Consider the following 15834-nt stretch of genomic DNA (forward strand, 5'->3'; position numbering starts at 1 on the left):
AGATGTCGACCGATGGAGCGTTGTTTGCAGGCGCCATCTTGACCATAATTAGGCCATTTGGCCCAATAAATCTGTTCCTCTGATTTGTCATGGATCAGATGGCTGATTTTTTTTATCCCTCTGCAATGACAACCAATGACAGCCTTACTAATCAAGAACCTATTAACCTCAGCTTGTGAATATACCCAATGACTTGGCCTCCATGGCCATCTGTGGCAGTGAATTCCACAGATTTGCCATACCCTGGCTAAAGAAATTCCTCCTCATCTGTTCTAAAGGGACGTTCTTGTATTCTGAGACTGTGCTCTCTGGTCCTAGGCTCACCCACTATAGGAAGCATCATCGCCACATCCATTCTATCTAGGCCTTTCAATATTTGATAGGTTTCAATGTGATCTCCCCCTCCCCTTATTCTTCTAAACTCCAATGAGTGCAAATCCTGTTCCATGCCACAAGGCCTGGGACCCGGAGGTCTGGGTGATCCCATCAGGACAGCCAAGAAGTTTATATTCCAGTAACTGAATAAATCTAATGTTATGAGTTGGTACCAGTGACATTAAGCATGGAAATTCTCATCATTAGCAATCTGACCTATATGCAAGTGGAGGCATGACAAGTATAGTTAACTGCCCTCTGAAATGGCTCAACAAGGCACTCAGTTAAGATCATAAGACATAGGAGCAGAATCAGGCCATTCAACCCATCAAGTCTGCTGCACCATTCCATGGCTGATTTATTATCCCTCTCATCACCATTCTCCTGTCTTCTCCCTGTAACCTTTGATACCTTTTCTAATCAAGAACTGATCATCCTCAGTTAAGGATGGACAGTGGGCTAACAACATAGGAGTATGAGAGGTGACTTTATGGAAGTGTTTAAAACTATGAGAGGCATAGATAAAGTGGATGGTAACAATCTTTTCTCCAGGATAGGGGAGTCCAAAACTAGGGTCTCTAAACTTAGGATAGGAGGGGAAAGATTTGAAAGGAACCTGAGAGGCATCTATTCCACACAGGGTGGTGAGTAAATGGAATGAGCTGCTAGAGGAAGATGTCGAGGCAGGTACAATAGTACCATTTAGCAGCACTTGGAGGGATGGGCTTACCAGGATGTGGGGGATGTGGGCCAAACACAGGAAATTGGGACCAGCTGGGTGGGTATTGTGGTTGGCATGGACCAGTTGGGCCAAGAGGCCTGTATCCGGGTGAATTGCTCTGTGATTCTAAGTGTAAGGGAGCAGACTAAGAAGGTAATGTTGCACACGGGTGGATAACTCGCCATGGAAGAATGCGATCTATCCCACTCTGTCATGGCAAATGAGAGGAGATAATTGGGACCCCGACATAGTGGTTGGCAAGAACTGGTTGGGCTGCAGGGCCTCTATCCATGCTGTATTGCTCTCTGACTCTAATGATTACTGGGCACGTCAACAATGTTCATGTGCCGAGAACAAATGAAAATATTAGAGTTACAGAGGGGAAGTTTGTCGCCTTCAAACATTGAAGGAGAGCTTTGCATGTGATTTGTAGCCCGAATAGCTGGCCATGTTCATTTACTCCCATACTGGTGCAACTCAGGTTCAGAGTAACCGTTATTGGGGTGCCATGGTAGTGTAGCAGTTAGCACGATGCTATCACAACTTGAAGTTCAGGTCCGTTATGCAGGTTTGTACATTCCATCCTGTGTGCGTTTGGGTTTCCTCCTGGTGCTCCGCTCTCTTCCCGCACTCTAAAGACGTACGGGTTAGTAGGTTAATTGGTCATTGTAAATTGTCCTGTGATTAGATTAGGGTTAAATCGCTGGGTTGCTGGGTGACACAGCTCATTGGACCGGAAGGGCCGGTTCTGTGCTGTATCGCTACACAGAATAAATAAAACTAAAAATGACCTCACAGCTACAGTTCCTTCTGCTCATGTTATAAATGTTTATGATTCTAGGACAGCAGAGATGGTCTGTGAGCAACAATTATACAGACCTCAGATCTATAGTAAATTGACCGGACATTAACATAGAGATATGACAGGAGAGTGAGTAGCATGGTAGCTTAGTGGTTATAGCACATCGCTTTCCAGTATCAGCAATCATTGATCAGGGTTCAGTTCCCAGCACTGTCTAATGCATTTGTACGTTCTTTCTGTTTCCGCTGGAGTTTGATCCGGGTGCTCTGGCTTCGTCCCACATGGTTTAGTTAGGGTTAGTGAGTTGTGGGAATGGTAAGTTGGTTACAGAAGCATGGCAACGCTTGGGGCTGCCCCAATGCGTTCTGAACACAAACGCATTTCACTGTATGTTTCAATAGATAGATAGCTAAGGTGCCTGAGACTTTTGCACAGTGCTGTATTTGTCAACATAGAGCAGAGCACATTTGTAAATCTGGTGGGAGTAAAGGTCATTGGGAACGGTCAGGGTGGAGTGCTGCTGGCCGGGGGGGTGGGGTGGGTGCAGTGATGGCAGAGGAGTGCCAGTGACAAGGGGTGGTGCGGGTGCTGACTAACCCAGCCCTGAGACACCAGGTAGGGTCATTCAATTCCAAAGAAATGGTTTATTGATCATTACAGAATGTCTCTCTGGTGCTTCCTGCTCCCTCCCTCTGCCTTCCCCTTTTCCCAACCATGTTTCCCCTTTCCTGCCCCTATATACATACACACACACACACACACACACACACACACACACGCACGCGCATACACATCCCTAAGACTTTTGCACAGTACCGTACACGTAACAAAAAAGCTAATCTTTAACCTTTAGTAAAATGAAAGGGGATTGTAACTGAAAAGAGGATTTTGTTGAGATGTCAGGATTCGAATCAGGTTTATTATCTCTGGCATATGTCATGAAATTTGTTGTTTGTGGCAGCAGTACAGTGAAATACATAAAATACACTATAATTTACAGTAAGAAATATATGCAATGCCCATAAAAAAAGTATTCCCCACCCCACTTGGAAGTTTTACAACATTCAGTCACAGTGGATTTAATTTGGCTTTTCTGACACTGATCAATGGAAAAGAATTTCCCGTATCAAAGTGAAAATAAATTTCTACAAATTGGTCTAAATTTATTACAGTTATTGAACACAAAATAATTGATTGTGTAATTACACCCCCTTCAAGCGAGTATTTAGTAGATGCACCTTTGGCAGCAATTACAGCCTTGAGTCTGTGTGGATAGGTCTCTATCAGCTTTGGACATCTGGACACTGCAGTTTTTCCCCATTCTTCTTTACAAAACTGCTCAAACTGTCAGATTGCATGAGGATAGTGAGTGAATAGCCCTTTTCAAGTCCAGCCATAAATTCTCAATTGGATTGAGGTCTGGACTCCGACTTGGCCACTCCAGGACATTAACTATTGTTTCCTGTGTAGCTTTGGCTTTATGTCTTGCTGGAAAACACATCTCCCAAGTTGCAGTTCTCTTGCAGACTGTGTCAGTTTTCCTCCAAGATTTCCCTGTATTTTGCTGCATTTGTTTTTACCCTCTACCTTCACAAGCCTTCCTGGGCCTGCTGCAGTGAAGCATCCCACATGGTAGGGATGGTGTGTTTTTGATGATGTGCGGTCTTTAGTCTGATGGTCAAAAAGCTCAATTTTGGTTTCACCAGACCATAGAACCTTCTTCCAGCTGAATTCAGAGTCTCCCTCATGCTTTCTGGCAAACTCCTGCTGAGATTTCATGTAAGTTTTTTTTCAACAGTGGCTTCTCTTTGCCACTGTCCCATAAAGTTGCAACTGATGAAGCTCCTGGGCAACAGTTGTTGTATGCACAGTCTCTCCCATCTCAGCCACTGAAGCTTGTTACTCATCCAGAGTTGCCTAAGGTCTCTTGGTGGCCCCCAACCCCTACCCCGCAGACCTCAGTGGGATTGCCACTGGAAGGATAAGCTTGATGGACAGAACCCTTTCCTTGTCAACAAATACAAAATGCTGGAGGAACTCGACAAGTCAGGCGGATTCTATGGAAATATTTAAGGTCTTGACCCAAAATGTCGACTGTTTATTCGTCTGACCTGCTGAGTTCCTCCAGCATTTTGTGTGTGTTGCTCTGGATTTCCAGCGTCTGCAGAATCTTGAGCTGAAGCATTTTGTTGTGTTGATGCAGCAAGGGGCCGAGATGGAGATGAAGGACAGCAGGGGCTGGACTGCCCTATTCCACTGTACCAGCACCGGGCACCAACAGATGGTCAAGTTCCTTCTGGACAATGGGGCAGATGCAAATGTCAGGTAAGAGTGGACACATGAAATGTTTTAAAAAATTTATTATCAAAGTACATATATGTTACCGTACACTAAGATTCATTTTCTAGGACCAGAGGGCACAGCCTCAGAATAGAAGGACGTCCCTTCTGAATAGAGATGAGGAGGAACTTCTTAAGCCAGATGGTAGTAAATCTGTAGAATTCTTTATCACAAATGGCTGTGGAGGCCAAGTCATTTGGTATATTTAAGATGGAGGTTGATAGGTTCTTGATTAGTGAGGGCATCAAAGATTATGGGAAGAAGGCAGGAGAATGGGGTTGAGAGGGAAAATAAATCAGCCATAATGGAATAACAGAGCAGTCTTGATGGGCTGAATGGCCAAATTCTGTATTTCTTACAGTCTTAAGTGGATTGGTAACAATGAGTTGGCATAGACATAGTGGGGCTGAAGGGGCTGTTTCTGTGCTGTACAACACTTATCATTTCCCATCACCCCTTTCTTGCTGTCTCCAAACCCCCTCAGGAGTTGCTGTTGCTGCCCACCTCCCTGCAGTGACATTGGTATCTTCTGTTTCAGAGAGCCCACATACGGATTCACCCCCCTGATGGAGGCTGCTGCTTCGGGCCATGAGATCATTGTCCAGTACCTACTGAACCATGTACGTGTGTCTCACCTCTACCATCCTGTGTCATGCTAACGGCTCTGGGTGCGGCGCATTGGAGATGTGAAACGTGAGCTATGTGCAGCCATCTCCTGCCAGGGACCTGGGCTGACGGTCTGCTGCGTGGTGCGGCTGACGGTCTGCTGCGTGGTGCGGCTGACGGTCTGCTGCGTGGTGCAGCTGACCAGTGTGATGGGCTCCACTGAACAGAGCTGAAAGACAACAGTCTGTCCCAGCCTGAGCAGCACACATAAAATGCTGGAGGAACTCAGCAAATCAGGCAGCATCTATGGAGAGGAATAAACAGTCGCTTTGGGCTGAGACCCTTCATCAGGAATAGATCACATCACAATCAATCTAGTCCTGATGAAGGGCCTCAGCCTGAAACATCAACTGTTTAGTCTTTTCCATAGTCTTTTTCCTCCAGCAGTTTGTGTATTGCTCTGGACTTCCAGCATCTTGTGTTTAGTCCCAGCCTGTGCTGTACCAGCTGATCGATGGGCTGGAGTGGGGCCAGGCAGAGTGGTGACCACTCAAGTGTCCAATGTCTGCAGCGCGTTGGATCAATGGACACATATGATAACCATGTCCAATTGTAGCACCCGTCATCCATGGTTATAGGCTCTGTGTAGTGCTCTCTTAAGTGTCTCTGTGCTCTTGCAACCTATAGATGGGCCTGTGAGCTCTGTATGCTCATGGGGTATGTGTTCTGGGACTCTGTGAGTGAGTGAGTGTGTGTGTGTGTGCATACATCAAGGATCAACTTTATTCACCTTATACACTTATATATCTCCATATATCTCAGAAGGGAATTGGCTGTTTTAAACTATGCTCCCAAACTATGGAATTCAGTGCCTAAATCTATAATTCAATACTCAACTACATTTTTAAATACCAGCTCAAAATGTATTTATTTAAACTTACTTTTAACTAACTTCATTTTTTTTATTTTCATGTTTATTTTTATTTTTTATTTTTAAATTTAATTTCATATATGCACATAAGTGCATTGTAAAGCACTTTGAACTGCATTGTCTGTATGAAAAGTGCTCTCTAAATAAATTATTAATATTTGTATGTATTAGGAATTTGCTGTGGTGTGTTGGAACGACATGTAACAAAAACATTTAACAAATATAAAGAATTATATAAAAAATAACAGGTTACCGTGTGGCTATGGAATAAAATGTGCATAAATACATAAATACCGGCATGTATTTTCAATGTAAACAGTGGCTTAAAGTGTTTACAGTGCAGTCACTGAAGTAATAGATGGGGGCGGGGGGGCAGCATAACTAGAATGGTTAACAGTGTGAGGGAAGATACTGTTAAGATGGTATTTAGTTTTTGTTTTAATAGCCCTATAGCTCTTGCAGTGTCTGTGTGTGTGTCCAAGCTAAATAATTGTCCACACAGGACGTTCAAGTCGATGTGAAGGATGACAATGGAGACACGGCCCGCTCCTTGGCTCTGACGTATGGATACATGAAGATAGCAAGTCTCATTGACCTGCAGACTGCCCCGGTGTCGAAGTCAGTCCGCAGGGACACAGGTAGGTTGCAGTTCAGCTGGTTTCAGGGAGAGCAACACACAACTGCTGACTGCTCAGTGCTTGGGATATAGAGTGTGTAGCAGTTAGTGCATCACTTTACAGTGCCAGCCAGCGATCACCGATCAGGGTTTAATTCCCACCGCTGTCTGTACGCAAATTGTATGTTCTTCCCGGGAACGCATGGGTTCCTCCGGGTGATCCATTTCCTTCCACGTTCCAAAGATGTATGTGTTGGGATGAGTAAGTTGTTGGCATGTTGAGTTGGTGCTGAAAACACAGCGACAGTTTCACACTGCCCCCAGCACATTCTCAGACTTGTCGGTTTTTGACACAAATGATGCATTTCACTGTAGGTCTCTGTGTACATGTGATAAATAAAGCTAATTTTTATAAAGATTTATAAAATCACGAGGGGCGTAGATAAGATGAACACAGTCAGTCCTTTTCTGCAGGGTAGAGGAGTCCAGAGCCAGAGGACACGGGTTTAATGTGGGAAGAGGAGGAGGGGGAACTTATTCACACCCAGGACAATGTGTCTGTGGAATGAGCTGTCAGACAAAGTGACTGAGGCAGGAACATAGAAACTGCACGTCAAAAAAGGGCAATCTTAAAGATAGTCATGGTGATTTAAATATGAAGGCACATGGGAAAATCTAGTTGGTGTTGATCACTAGAGAAGGGATTTGTGGAATGCCTATGAGATGGCTTGTGCTTGAGCCCACTGGGGTTGCGAGGGATAATAAATCAGCCATGATGGAATGGCAGAGCATCTTGATGGGCCGAATGGCCTAATTCTGCTCCTATGTCTTATGATATAGTTACAATGTTTAAAAGACACTTGGACAAGGTACATGGATAGGAAGGAAGGGTTCAGAGGGATATGGGCTAAACACAGGCAAATGGGACTAGTTCAGTTAAATGAATTGGTCAGCATGGACCAGTTGGGCCGAAGGGCTTGTTTTACTGTATGACTGAATATGATTCCGAAGCATCTGCCTCAGAAAGTATCGCACACCCTCCATGTCAATAAATTGCCCTTCGGGTTCTTTTTATTCTTTTCCCTCCCACATTAAACCTGTGTCCTCTGGCTTTGGACTCCCCTACCCTGCAGAAAAGGACTGTGTGTTCATCTATTACATGCGCCTCGTAATTTTATAAACCTCTATAAATATTAGCTTTATTTATCACATGTACATAGAGACATACTGTAATGTGAAATGTGCTGTTTGCGTCAACAATTAACCCAGTCTGAGGATGAACTGGGGGCAGGCCATAAGTGTCGCCATGCTTTCAGCACCAACGCAGCATGCCCACAGCTCACTAAGCCTAACCTGTACATCTTCAGAATGTGGGAGCACCAGGAGGAATCCTGGGGAGAATGTACAAACTCCTGCCTCACTGGGGCTGATCAGTGAAGGCCTGAGTCTAGTCCACCGAAAGCCGAAGACAGCCTGTGGGGTTCGAGGACTCTACGTGTGAGGGTGGCTGGGAAGAACAGGGCTTGTTTTGTTTTGTTGTTGTGTTAATTGTTCTGTGTTGTTCCGCTGAGTGTTGTGGGCATGTTTTGTTGGTGCTAGAATGTGTGGAGACACTTGCGACCTGCCCCAGCACACCCTTAACAACCAACTCTAGCTTTTAGCCTTCACTAAGCCTGGCGGAACTGTGTCTACTGACAGGAAAAGGGGTAAAGACAGGTTACTGATGCCTTAAGAACCAGTTGCTTCAGGCAGCCGTGATTGGCAGCTCATCTAGGACAAGGAAAGCTCTGATCTCAAACCTCCACTGTCTGGGAAGCAATGTCCATGGTCAAACCCAACCACCAGAGGGCCTCACATTTCACTATGTTTTGCTGTACATGTGATAAATAGACTTGGATCGTGAACGTAGAAAGGCTTGGACTGGAAGTGGGGTGGGGGTGGGCTGCAGGAGACCAAGTGCTGGAACGAGACCAGGGTTGGGGATGGCCTATGGGGGGCCTTCTGGTCAGCAATGTCAAGCAGTTATGAGCAACACGTCAATTGTAGATAAGTGGTCTGAAGCCCCAATCCCTCTTGCAGGAATAGATGAAGATTTTAGTTCCTCGGATGAGTTCTGCCCATTCCAACTCCGTCAACTGTCAGCTCGGCATCCTCAGTCTCGGAGAACCAAAGGTCCAAGCATTCACGATGGGCCACAGGCATTAGCCCACATCACACGCCTTGAAGCCGGTCGATGGGCACGGCAGTACGGTGAGATACAGCTGGTGATTTGTCATTGGAGGTGGGGACGGTGAAGTGAAGTGATTAACCGATAGCAGCCAAACTGATGAGAGCAGTGGGTGGTGGGTGGGAGAGAATGTAGGGATCTTGGTTTAACATCCCATTCAAAAGAAAGCACCATAGTCAGCTTATTATTTAGGACAAAGTCACCATGGTTTTCTTAAAGGCATATTTCCCCTGACAAATCAGTTGGAATTCTTGGAGGAAATAACAGGAAAGATGGACAAAGGAAAATCGTTTGATGTTATGTAGTTGGATTTTCAAGGGGGTCACACAAGAGACTGCTTAACAAGAAAAAAACCATGGAAAGATGCTTGAGTGGATAGAAGATTGGTTGACTACAAGGGGCAAAGGGGGGAATAAGGAGCCTTTTCTGGTTGGCTGCTGGTGGCTGTGTTGGGACTGCTTCTTTTCATGTTATATGTCAGTGATTTGGGTGATGGACTTGATGGCTTCATGGCCAAATTTGCAGATAATATGAAGATAACTCATGGGGCAGGAAGCTTTGAGGAAGCAGGAAGTCTGCAGAAGGTCTTAGATTAGAGGAATGGACAAAGAAGTGACAAATGGAACATAGTGTAGGGAAGTGTATGGTCATGCACTTTGTAGAAGGAATAAAGGTATAGAATATTTTCTAAATGGGGAGAAAATTCAAAAATCAGAGGGACTTGGGAGTCCTTGTGCAGGATTTCCTGAAGGTTAACTTGCAGGTTGAGTTGGTGGAAAGGAAGGCAAATGCAATGTTAGCCCTCATTTCGAGAGGACTAGAATGTAGTGTGTAAATAGAGCTACCTTTTTGATCAGGTCCGAAATCAAGATTTGAAAGGCAGAGCTTCATGGCAGTTTCTCAGATTGGACTGTGTCCAACCAACGAGAGGGATTCATTAGGACTAATCAAAATAATGCAAGTGCAAGCGGAGTGGCTTTGGCTCATCAGGCTTGGGCAAAGTAAAGTATCTGATCAGTTTCTCTTTTTGTTCTCATTTGTTCATTCCTCGTCTGTTAGGGCTTAGGTAGTGCAATGAGAATGGCTCCAGGGCAGTGTTTTGTATGGTGTGTGGGATGAGAGAAGTCTAGGAGACCACATCTGCACCAGGTGCACTAAGTTGCAGATCCTGAGAGAACACGTTAAGGAACTGGAGCTGCAGTTTGATGACCTTCTACTCATACGGGAGAATGAGGAGGTGATAGTCAGGAGCTACAGGGAGGTAGTCACCCCTAGATTGCAGGAGACAGGCAACTGGGTGTCTGTCAGGAAAAGGAGGGGAAATGCACAGCTAGTACAGAGTACACCTGTGGCCATTCCCCTCAGTAATAAGTATACAACTTCAGATACTGTTGAGGGTAACAACCTACCAAGGAAGAGCCACAGAGACCTGGTTTCTGGCACTGAGTCTGGCTCTGTGGCTCAGAAGAGCAGAGAAGTGAAGAAGACTGTAGTGTTAATAGGAGATTCCATAGTCAGGGGAACAGAGACAAGGTTCTGTGGGCATGTCAGAGACACCCAGATGTACAAATGCAAGGAAAAAGTTTGTGAACTCCTTACAATTACTTGTTTTACCACTTTTTATGAGTAATTAATGCAGAAAACCAGGTAATTGCAAAGGGTTCACAAACTTTTTCTTGCACCTGTATGTTGTCTCCCAGGTGCCAGGGTCAGGGATGTCTCGGATCAGGTCCATGGCAATTTCAAAGGGGAAGGTGAGCAGCCAGAAGTCTTTGGACATATTGGCACAAATGACACAGGCAGAAAAGTTAAGGAGGTTCTGAAGAGAGATTTCAGGGAGCTAGATAGAAAGTTGAAAAACAGAACCTCTAAAGTAGCAATCTCTGGATTGTTGCCTGTGTCATGCACCAGTGAGGGTAAGAATAGGATGATTTGGCACATGGATGTGTGGCTGAAAAACTGGTGCAGGGGCACCGGTACAGATTTCTGGATCATTGGGATCTCTTCTGGGGAAGGTACGACCTGGATAATAGGGATGGGTTACACCTGAACCCGAGGGGACCCTTGCAATAGTTGTTTGAGAGGGTTTAAACTAACTTGGCAAGGGGATGGGAACAGAGTTGCAATGCTGAGGATGAAGTAGTTGTTTTACAAACAAAGACTGTAGTGAGACTCCTAGCAAAAAGAGGCTGAAGATAGAGCAGAATTGCAGTCAACAGGATGAGTTGCAGTGTAAAACTGGACAAAATGGAAAAAGGTTGTCACAGGACTGAAGGTGTTGTTTTTGGATACATGGACTATACAGAATAAGGTAGATGAACTTGTAACACAGTTAAAGATTGGTATGTATAATTTTGTAGGTATCACTGACAGAAGATTATAGCTGGAAGCTTAAAGTCCAAGGATACACATTGTATTTAAAAGACAGGCAGGAAGGCAGAGGGAGCGGCTTGGCTCTGTTGGTGAAAAATGAAATCAGATCATTAGAAAGGGGTGACATAAGGTCGGAAGGTGTTGAATCATTGTGGGTAGAGCTAAGAAACTGTCAGGGTAAAAAGACCCTGATGGGAGTTGTATGCAGACCCTCAAACAGTAGTAAGGATGTGGTCTACAAATTACAACGGGGATAGAAAATGTATGCCAAAAGGGCAATGTTAGAATAGTCATGGGGGTTTCTATATGCAGGTAGATTGGGAAAAACAGATTTGTGCTGGATCCCAAGAGGGGAAATTTCTAGAATGCCTACGAGATGGCTTTTTTAGTGCAGCTTGTGGTTGAGCCCACTAAAGGATCAGCTTTTCTGGATTGGGTGTTGTGTAATAAACCAGAATTGATTAGAGAGCTTAAGCTAAAAGAACCCTTAGGGGCAAGTGATCATAATTTGTTCGAATGCACCCAGAAATTTGAGAAGGAAAACAGATGTATCAGTAATGTGGTGGAGTAAAGGAAATGCAGAGGCATGAGAGGAGCTGGCGGGCAGGGCAGGGATGACGGCAGAGCAGCAATGGCTGGGATTTCTGGAAGCAATTCGGAAGGCACAGGATATATACATCCTGAAGATGAAGAAGTATTCTGAAGGCAAGATGACATAGCAGTGGCTAATGAGAAATCAAAGCCTACATAAAAGCCAAAGAGAGGGCATATAAGGAGCAAAACTTAGGGGTAAGTTTGAGGATTTGGAAGCTTTTAAATACCAACAAAAAGCAACTAAAAAAAGTCAGGAAGAAGGAAAAGATGAAAGTGAGCTAGCCAATATTAAAAAGAATACCAAAAGTTTCTACAGATGCATAAAGTGTAAAGGAGAGGTGAGAATGGATATTGGACCGCAGGAAAGTGATGCTGGAGAGGTAGAAATGGGGAAAAAGGAAATGACAGATGAACTGAGTATTTTGCATCAGTCTTCACTGTGAAAGACACTAGCAGTATCATGTAAGTTCGAGAGTGTCAGGGGTCACAAATGTGTAAAATTGCCATTACTATGGAGAAGGTTTTTGAGAAACTGAAAGACCTGAAGATAGGTAAGTCACCTGGACCAGATGGTGTACACCTCAGGTTTTTGAAAGAGGTGGCTGAAGAGATTGTGGGGGCATTACAAATGATCTTCCAAGAATCACTATGTTCTGGAAAGGTTCTGCAAGACTGGAAAATTGCAAATGTCACTCCATCCTTTCAAGAGGGAGAGAGGCAGAAGAAATGAAATTATAGGCCAGTTAGTCTGACCTTTGGGAAGACGTTGGAGTCAGTTGTTAAGGATGTGGTTTTGGGGTAATTGTAGGCCATAGCATGGTTTCCACAAGGGAAAATCTTGCCTAACAAATCTGTTGGAATTCTTTGAAGAAATGATTCAAAGATTCACGAGAATGATTCCAGGAATGAAAGGGTTACTGTATGAAGCACATCTGGCAGCTCTTGGGCTGTATTCCCTGGAGTTCAGGAGAATGATGGTGAGATCTCATCGAAATACTCCAAATGTTAAAAGGCCTGAACAGATTAGATATGGCAAAGTTATTTCCCATGGTAGGGAAGTCTAGGACAAGAGGGTATGACTTCAGGATTAAAGAGCATCCATTTAGAACAGAGATGCGGAGAAATTACTTTAGTCAGAGGATGGTAATTCTGTGGAATTTGTTGCCACGAGCGGCTGTGGAGGCCAAGTCATTGGGTGTATTTAAGGCAGAGATAGATAGGCTCTTGATTAGCCAGGGCATCAAAGGGTATGGGGAGAAGGCAAGGAGTGGGGATGACTGGAAGAATTGGATCAGCCCATGATGGAATGGTGGAGCAGACTCGATGGGCCGAATGGCCTACTTCTGCTCCTATATCTTATGGTCTTAAATACGAAGCAGGGTAGACAAAGGAGAATTGACTGAGGTGTATTTGGATTTTCAGAAGGCCCTTGGCAAGGTGCCACACATGAGACAGCTTCACAAGTTAAGAGAAAGCAATGCTTGATTGGTAGGTGCTAAAAAGGGGGAGTAAAGGGGCCTTTTCTGGTTTGCTGCCAGTGATTAGTGGTGTCCGCAGGGATCGATTCTTTTTACATTATCTATCAATGATTTGGATGATGGAATTGATGGCTTTGTTGCAAAGTTTGCAGTCATGCACTTTGGTAGAAGAAATAAAAGAGTAGGCTATTTTCTAAATGGAGAGAAAATTTAAAAATTGGAGATGCTAATGGACTTGGGAGTCCTTGTGTACTATTCCCTTAAGATTAATTTGCAGGTTGAGTCTGTGGTGCGGAAGGCGAATGCAATGTTAGCATTCATTTCAAGAGGACTGGAATATAAAGGCAAAGGTGTGATGTCGAGGCTTTTATAAGGCACTGGTGAGGCCTCACTTGGAGTATTGTGATCAGTTTTGGGTGCCTTTATTAGAAAGGATGTTCTGTCACTGGAGAGGGTTCAAAGGAGGTTCACAAAAATGATTCTGGAATTGAACGGCTTGTCATATGAAGAGCGTTTGATGGTTCTGGGCCTGTATTCACTAGAATTCAGAAGAATGAGGGGTGACCTCATTGAAACCTACCGAATATTGAAAGGCCTTGATAGAGTGGATGTAGTGAGGATGTTTCCTATGATGGGAGAGTCTGAGACCAGAGGACACAGCCTCAGCATAGAGGGGTGTCCTTTTAGAATGCAGATGGGGAGGAATTTCTTTAGTCAGAGAGTGGTGAATCTGTGGAATTCGTTACCACAGGCAGCTGTGGAGGCCAAGTCTTCATGTATATTTAAGGCAGAGGTTGATAGACTCTTGATTGGTCAGGGTATGAAGGGATGTGGGGAGAAGGCAGGAGATTGGGGCTGAGAGGGAAAATGGATCAGTCATGATGAAATGGTGGAGCAGACTAGATGGGCCAAAATGGCCTCATCCTGCCCCTGTGTCTTATGGCCTTAGAAAAGCAATGGTGTGGTACTAAGGTCAGACTGCACTTGGAGTATTGTGAGCAGTTTTGGGCCCCTTATCTACGAAAAGATGTGCTAGCACCGGAGAGAGTCCAGAGGTGGTTCATGAGAATGATTCTGGAAGTGAAAGGGTTAACACACAAGGAGCATTTGAAGGCTCTGGGACTGTACTCACTGGAGTTTAGAAGAACGATGGGGGATCTAATTGAAACGTATCGATTATTGAAAGGCCTAGACAGAGTAGATGTTGAGAAGAGGTAGGGGAGTCTAGGATCGGAGGGCCATTTAGAAAGGAGATGAGGAAGAATATCTTTACCAGAGAGTGGTGAGTCTGTGGAACTCATTACCATGTAGCTGTGGAGGCCCGGTCATTGAGTGTATTTAAAGTGGAGGTTGATGGATTCATGATTGGTCAGGGAATAAGGGATATGGGGAGAAGACCGGAGAATGGGGTTGAGAGGGATTATAAATCAGCCATGATGAAATGGTGGAGCAGACTTAATGAGCTGAATAGCCTAATTCTGCTCCTAGATCTCATGTCTTATGGTCTTATGGATGCGGTCATTTAATTTCCTTCGACTCATGACATCAGATAAATTTCACTGAAACATGTTGGGAAATTTGTGGCACCAGTCTTGTGCAAGACATAAAATATTATTATAAGTTACAAAGATATATAAATAGTGGAAAAGACAAATAGTGAGGTGGTATTTGCTGGACCGTTGAGAAATCTGAAAGCAGAGGGGAAGAAGCTGTACCTGAATGGCTGAGAGTTGGTCTGTAGGTTCCTGTCTCTCCTCCCTTCTGGTAGTAATAAGAAGAGAACATGTCTGAGAGGGTCTTTCATTATGGATGCTGATTTCTTGAAGCACCACCTCTTGTAGATGTCCTTGACAGTGTAGCTGTGTGGCACTCCTGCAGTTCTGGACTGGGAATATCATCCAGGATTGTGCAATGAAACTCAGAGAGGGCACAAAGCCACAGCCACAACAGTTTCAAGTTCATGGTGTCAACATCTCTGAAGATCTATTCCGGGCCCAGAATATTGATGCACATCGAAGAAGGCACATCGGTGGCTATATTTAATTCGGAGTATGAAGAGATTTGGTTTGTCACCAAAGACTAGTAAGTTTCTACAGATGTACAGAGGAGAGCATTCTAACTGGTTGCATCACCTTCTGGTATGGAGGGGCCACTGCACAGGATCAGAAAAGGCTGCAGTAAGTTGTAAACGCAGCCAGTTCCATCATCGGCACTAGCCTCCCGGTATTGAGGAAATCTCAATGCTTCAAAAAGCTGGCATCCATCATCCAGAACATGTCCTCTCCTTCCTGCCATCAGGGAGGAGGTATAGAAGCCTGAATGCACACACACAGTGTTTCAGGATCAGCTTCTTCCTCCTCTGCCATCAGATTTCTGAATGGACAATGAACCCATGTACACGGTCTCACTACCATGGGGGACTAGGTTACAGTTTACTAGGGATTGAGCGTTGATTAGATGATAGCAGGACTCCTGCTGCCACCACCCCTCACCTTCTCGTACCCATCCTGCTTTCAGAGTCTCTCCCACCTCAGGGCTACGTCACGTTCAGGAACAGCAAAGACGAGGATGGAGGGGATATCCGGAACCGCGATGTCACTTCCCCAATTAACGAGCAGGATGTTGAGAGCAATAGCAGCAGAGGTAGGAGCTTCTGATCATTCTCAAACCACTCTGTCTGTCTTGCTGATTTTGAGTGCTTGTGCGAGCACACGTGTGCAAATCAGTGAGCTGTAGGATCAAACTACACTGAAACAACGACGTCCACGCCT

The 15834-nt window shown here is 44.7% G+C and overlaps 1 protein-coding gene across 2 annotated transcripts in view; it reads left to right on the top strand.

Annotated features, from left to right (window-relative positions):
• anks3 (ankyrin repeat and sterile alpha motif domain containing 3) overlaps window positions 1-15834 on the top strand; it is a 52607-nt gene that overhangs the window by 15216 nt on the left and 21557 nt on the right. For both annotated transcript variants that reach the window (XM_063059498.1, XM_063059499.1), the window contains exons 4-8: window positions 4102-4223; window positions 4777-4858; window positions 6278-6413; window positions 8471-8641; window positions 15581-15706. In XM_063059498.1, coding sequence (XP_062915568.1) covers window positions 4102-4223; window positions 4777-4858; window positions 6278-6413; window positions 8471-8641; window positions 15581-15706 — 637 coding nt within the window. The remainder of the gene's footprint in view (window positions 1-4101; window positions 4224-4776; window positions 4859-6277; window positions 6414-8470; window positions 8642-15580; window positions 15707-15834) is intronic.

This window comes from Mobula hypostoma, chromosome 9 (assembly GCF_963921235.1).
Source record: "Mobula hypostoma chromosome 9, sMobHyp1.1, whole genome shotgun sequence".
NCBI classification, from domain to species: Eukaryota; Metazoa; Chordata; class Chondrichthyes; order Myliobatiformes; family Myliobatidae; genus Mobula; species Mobula hypostoma.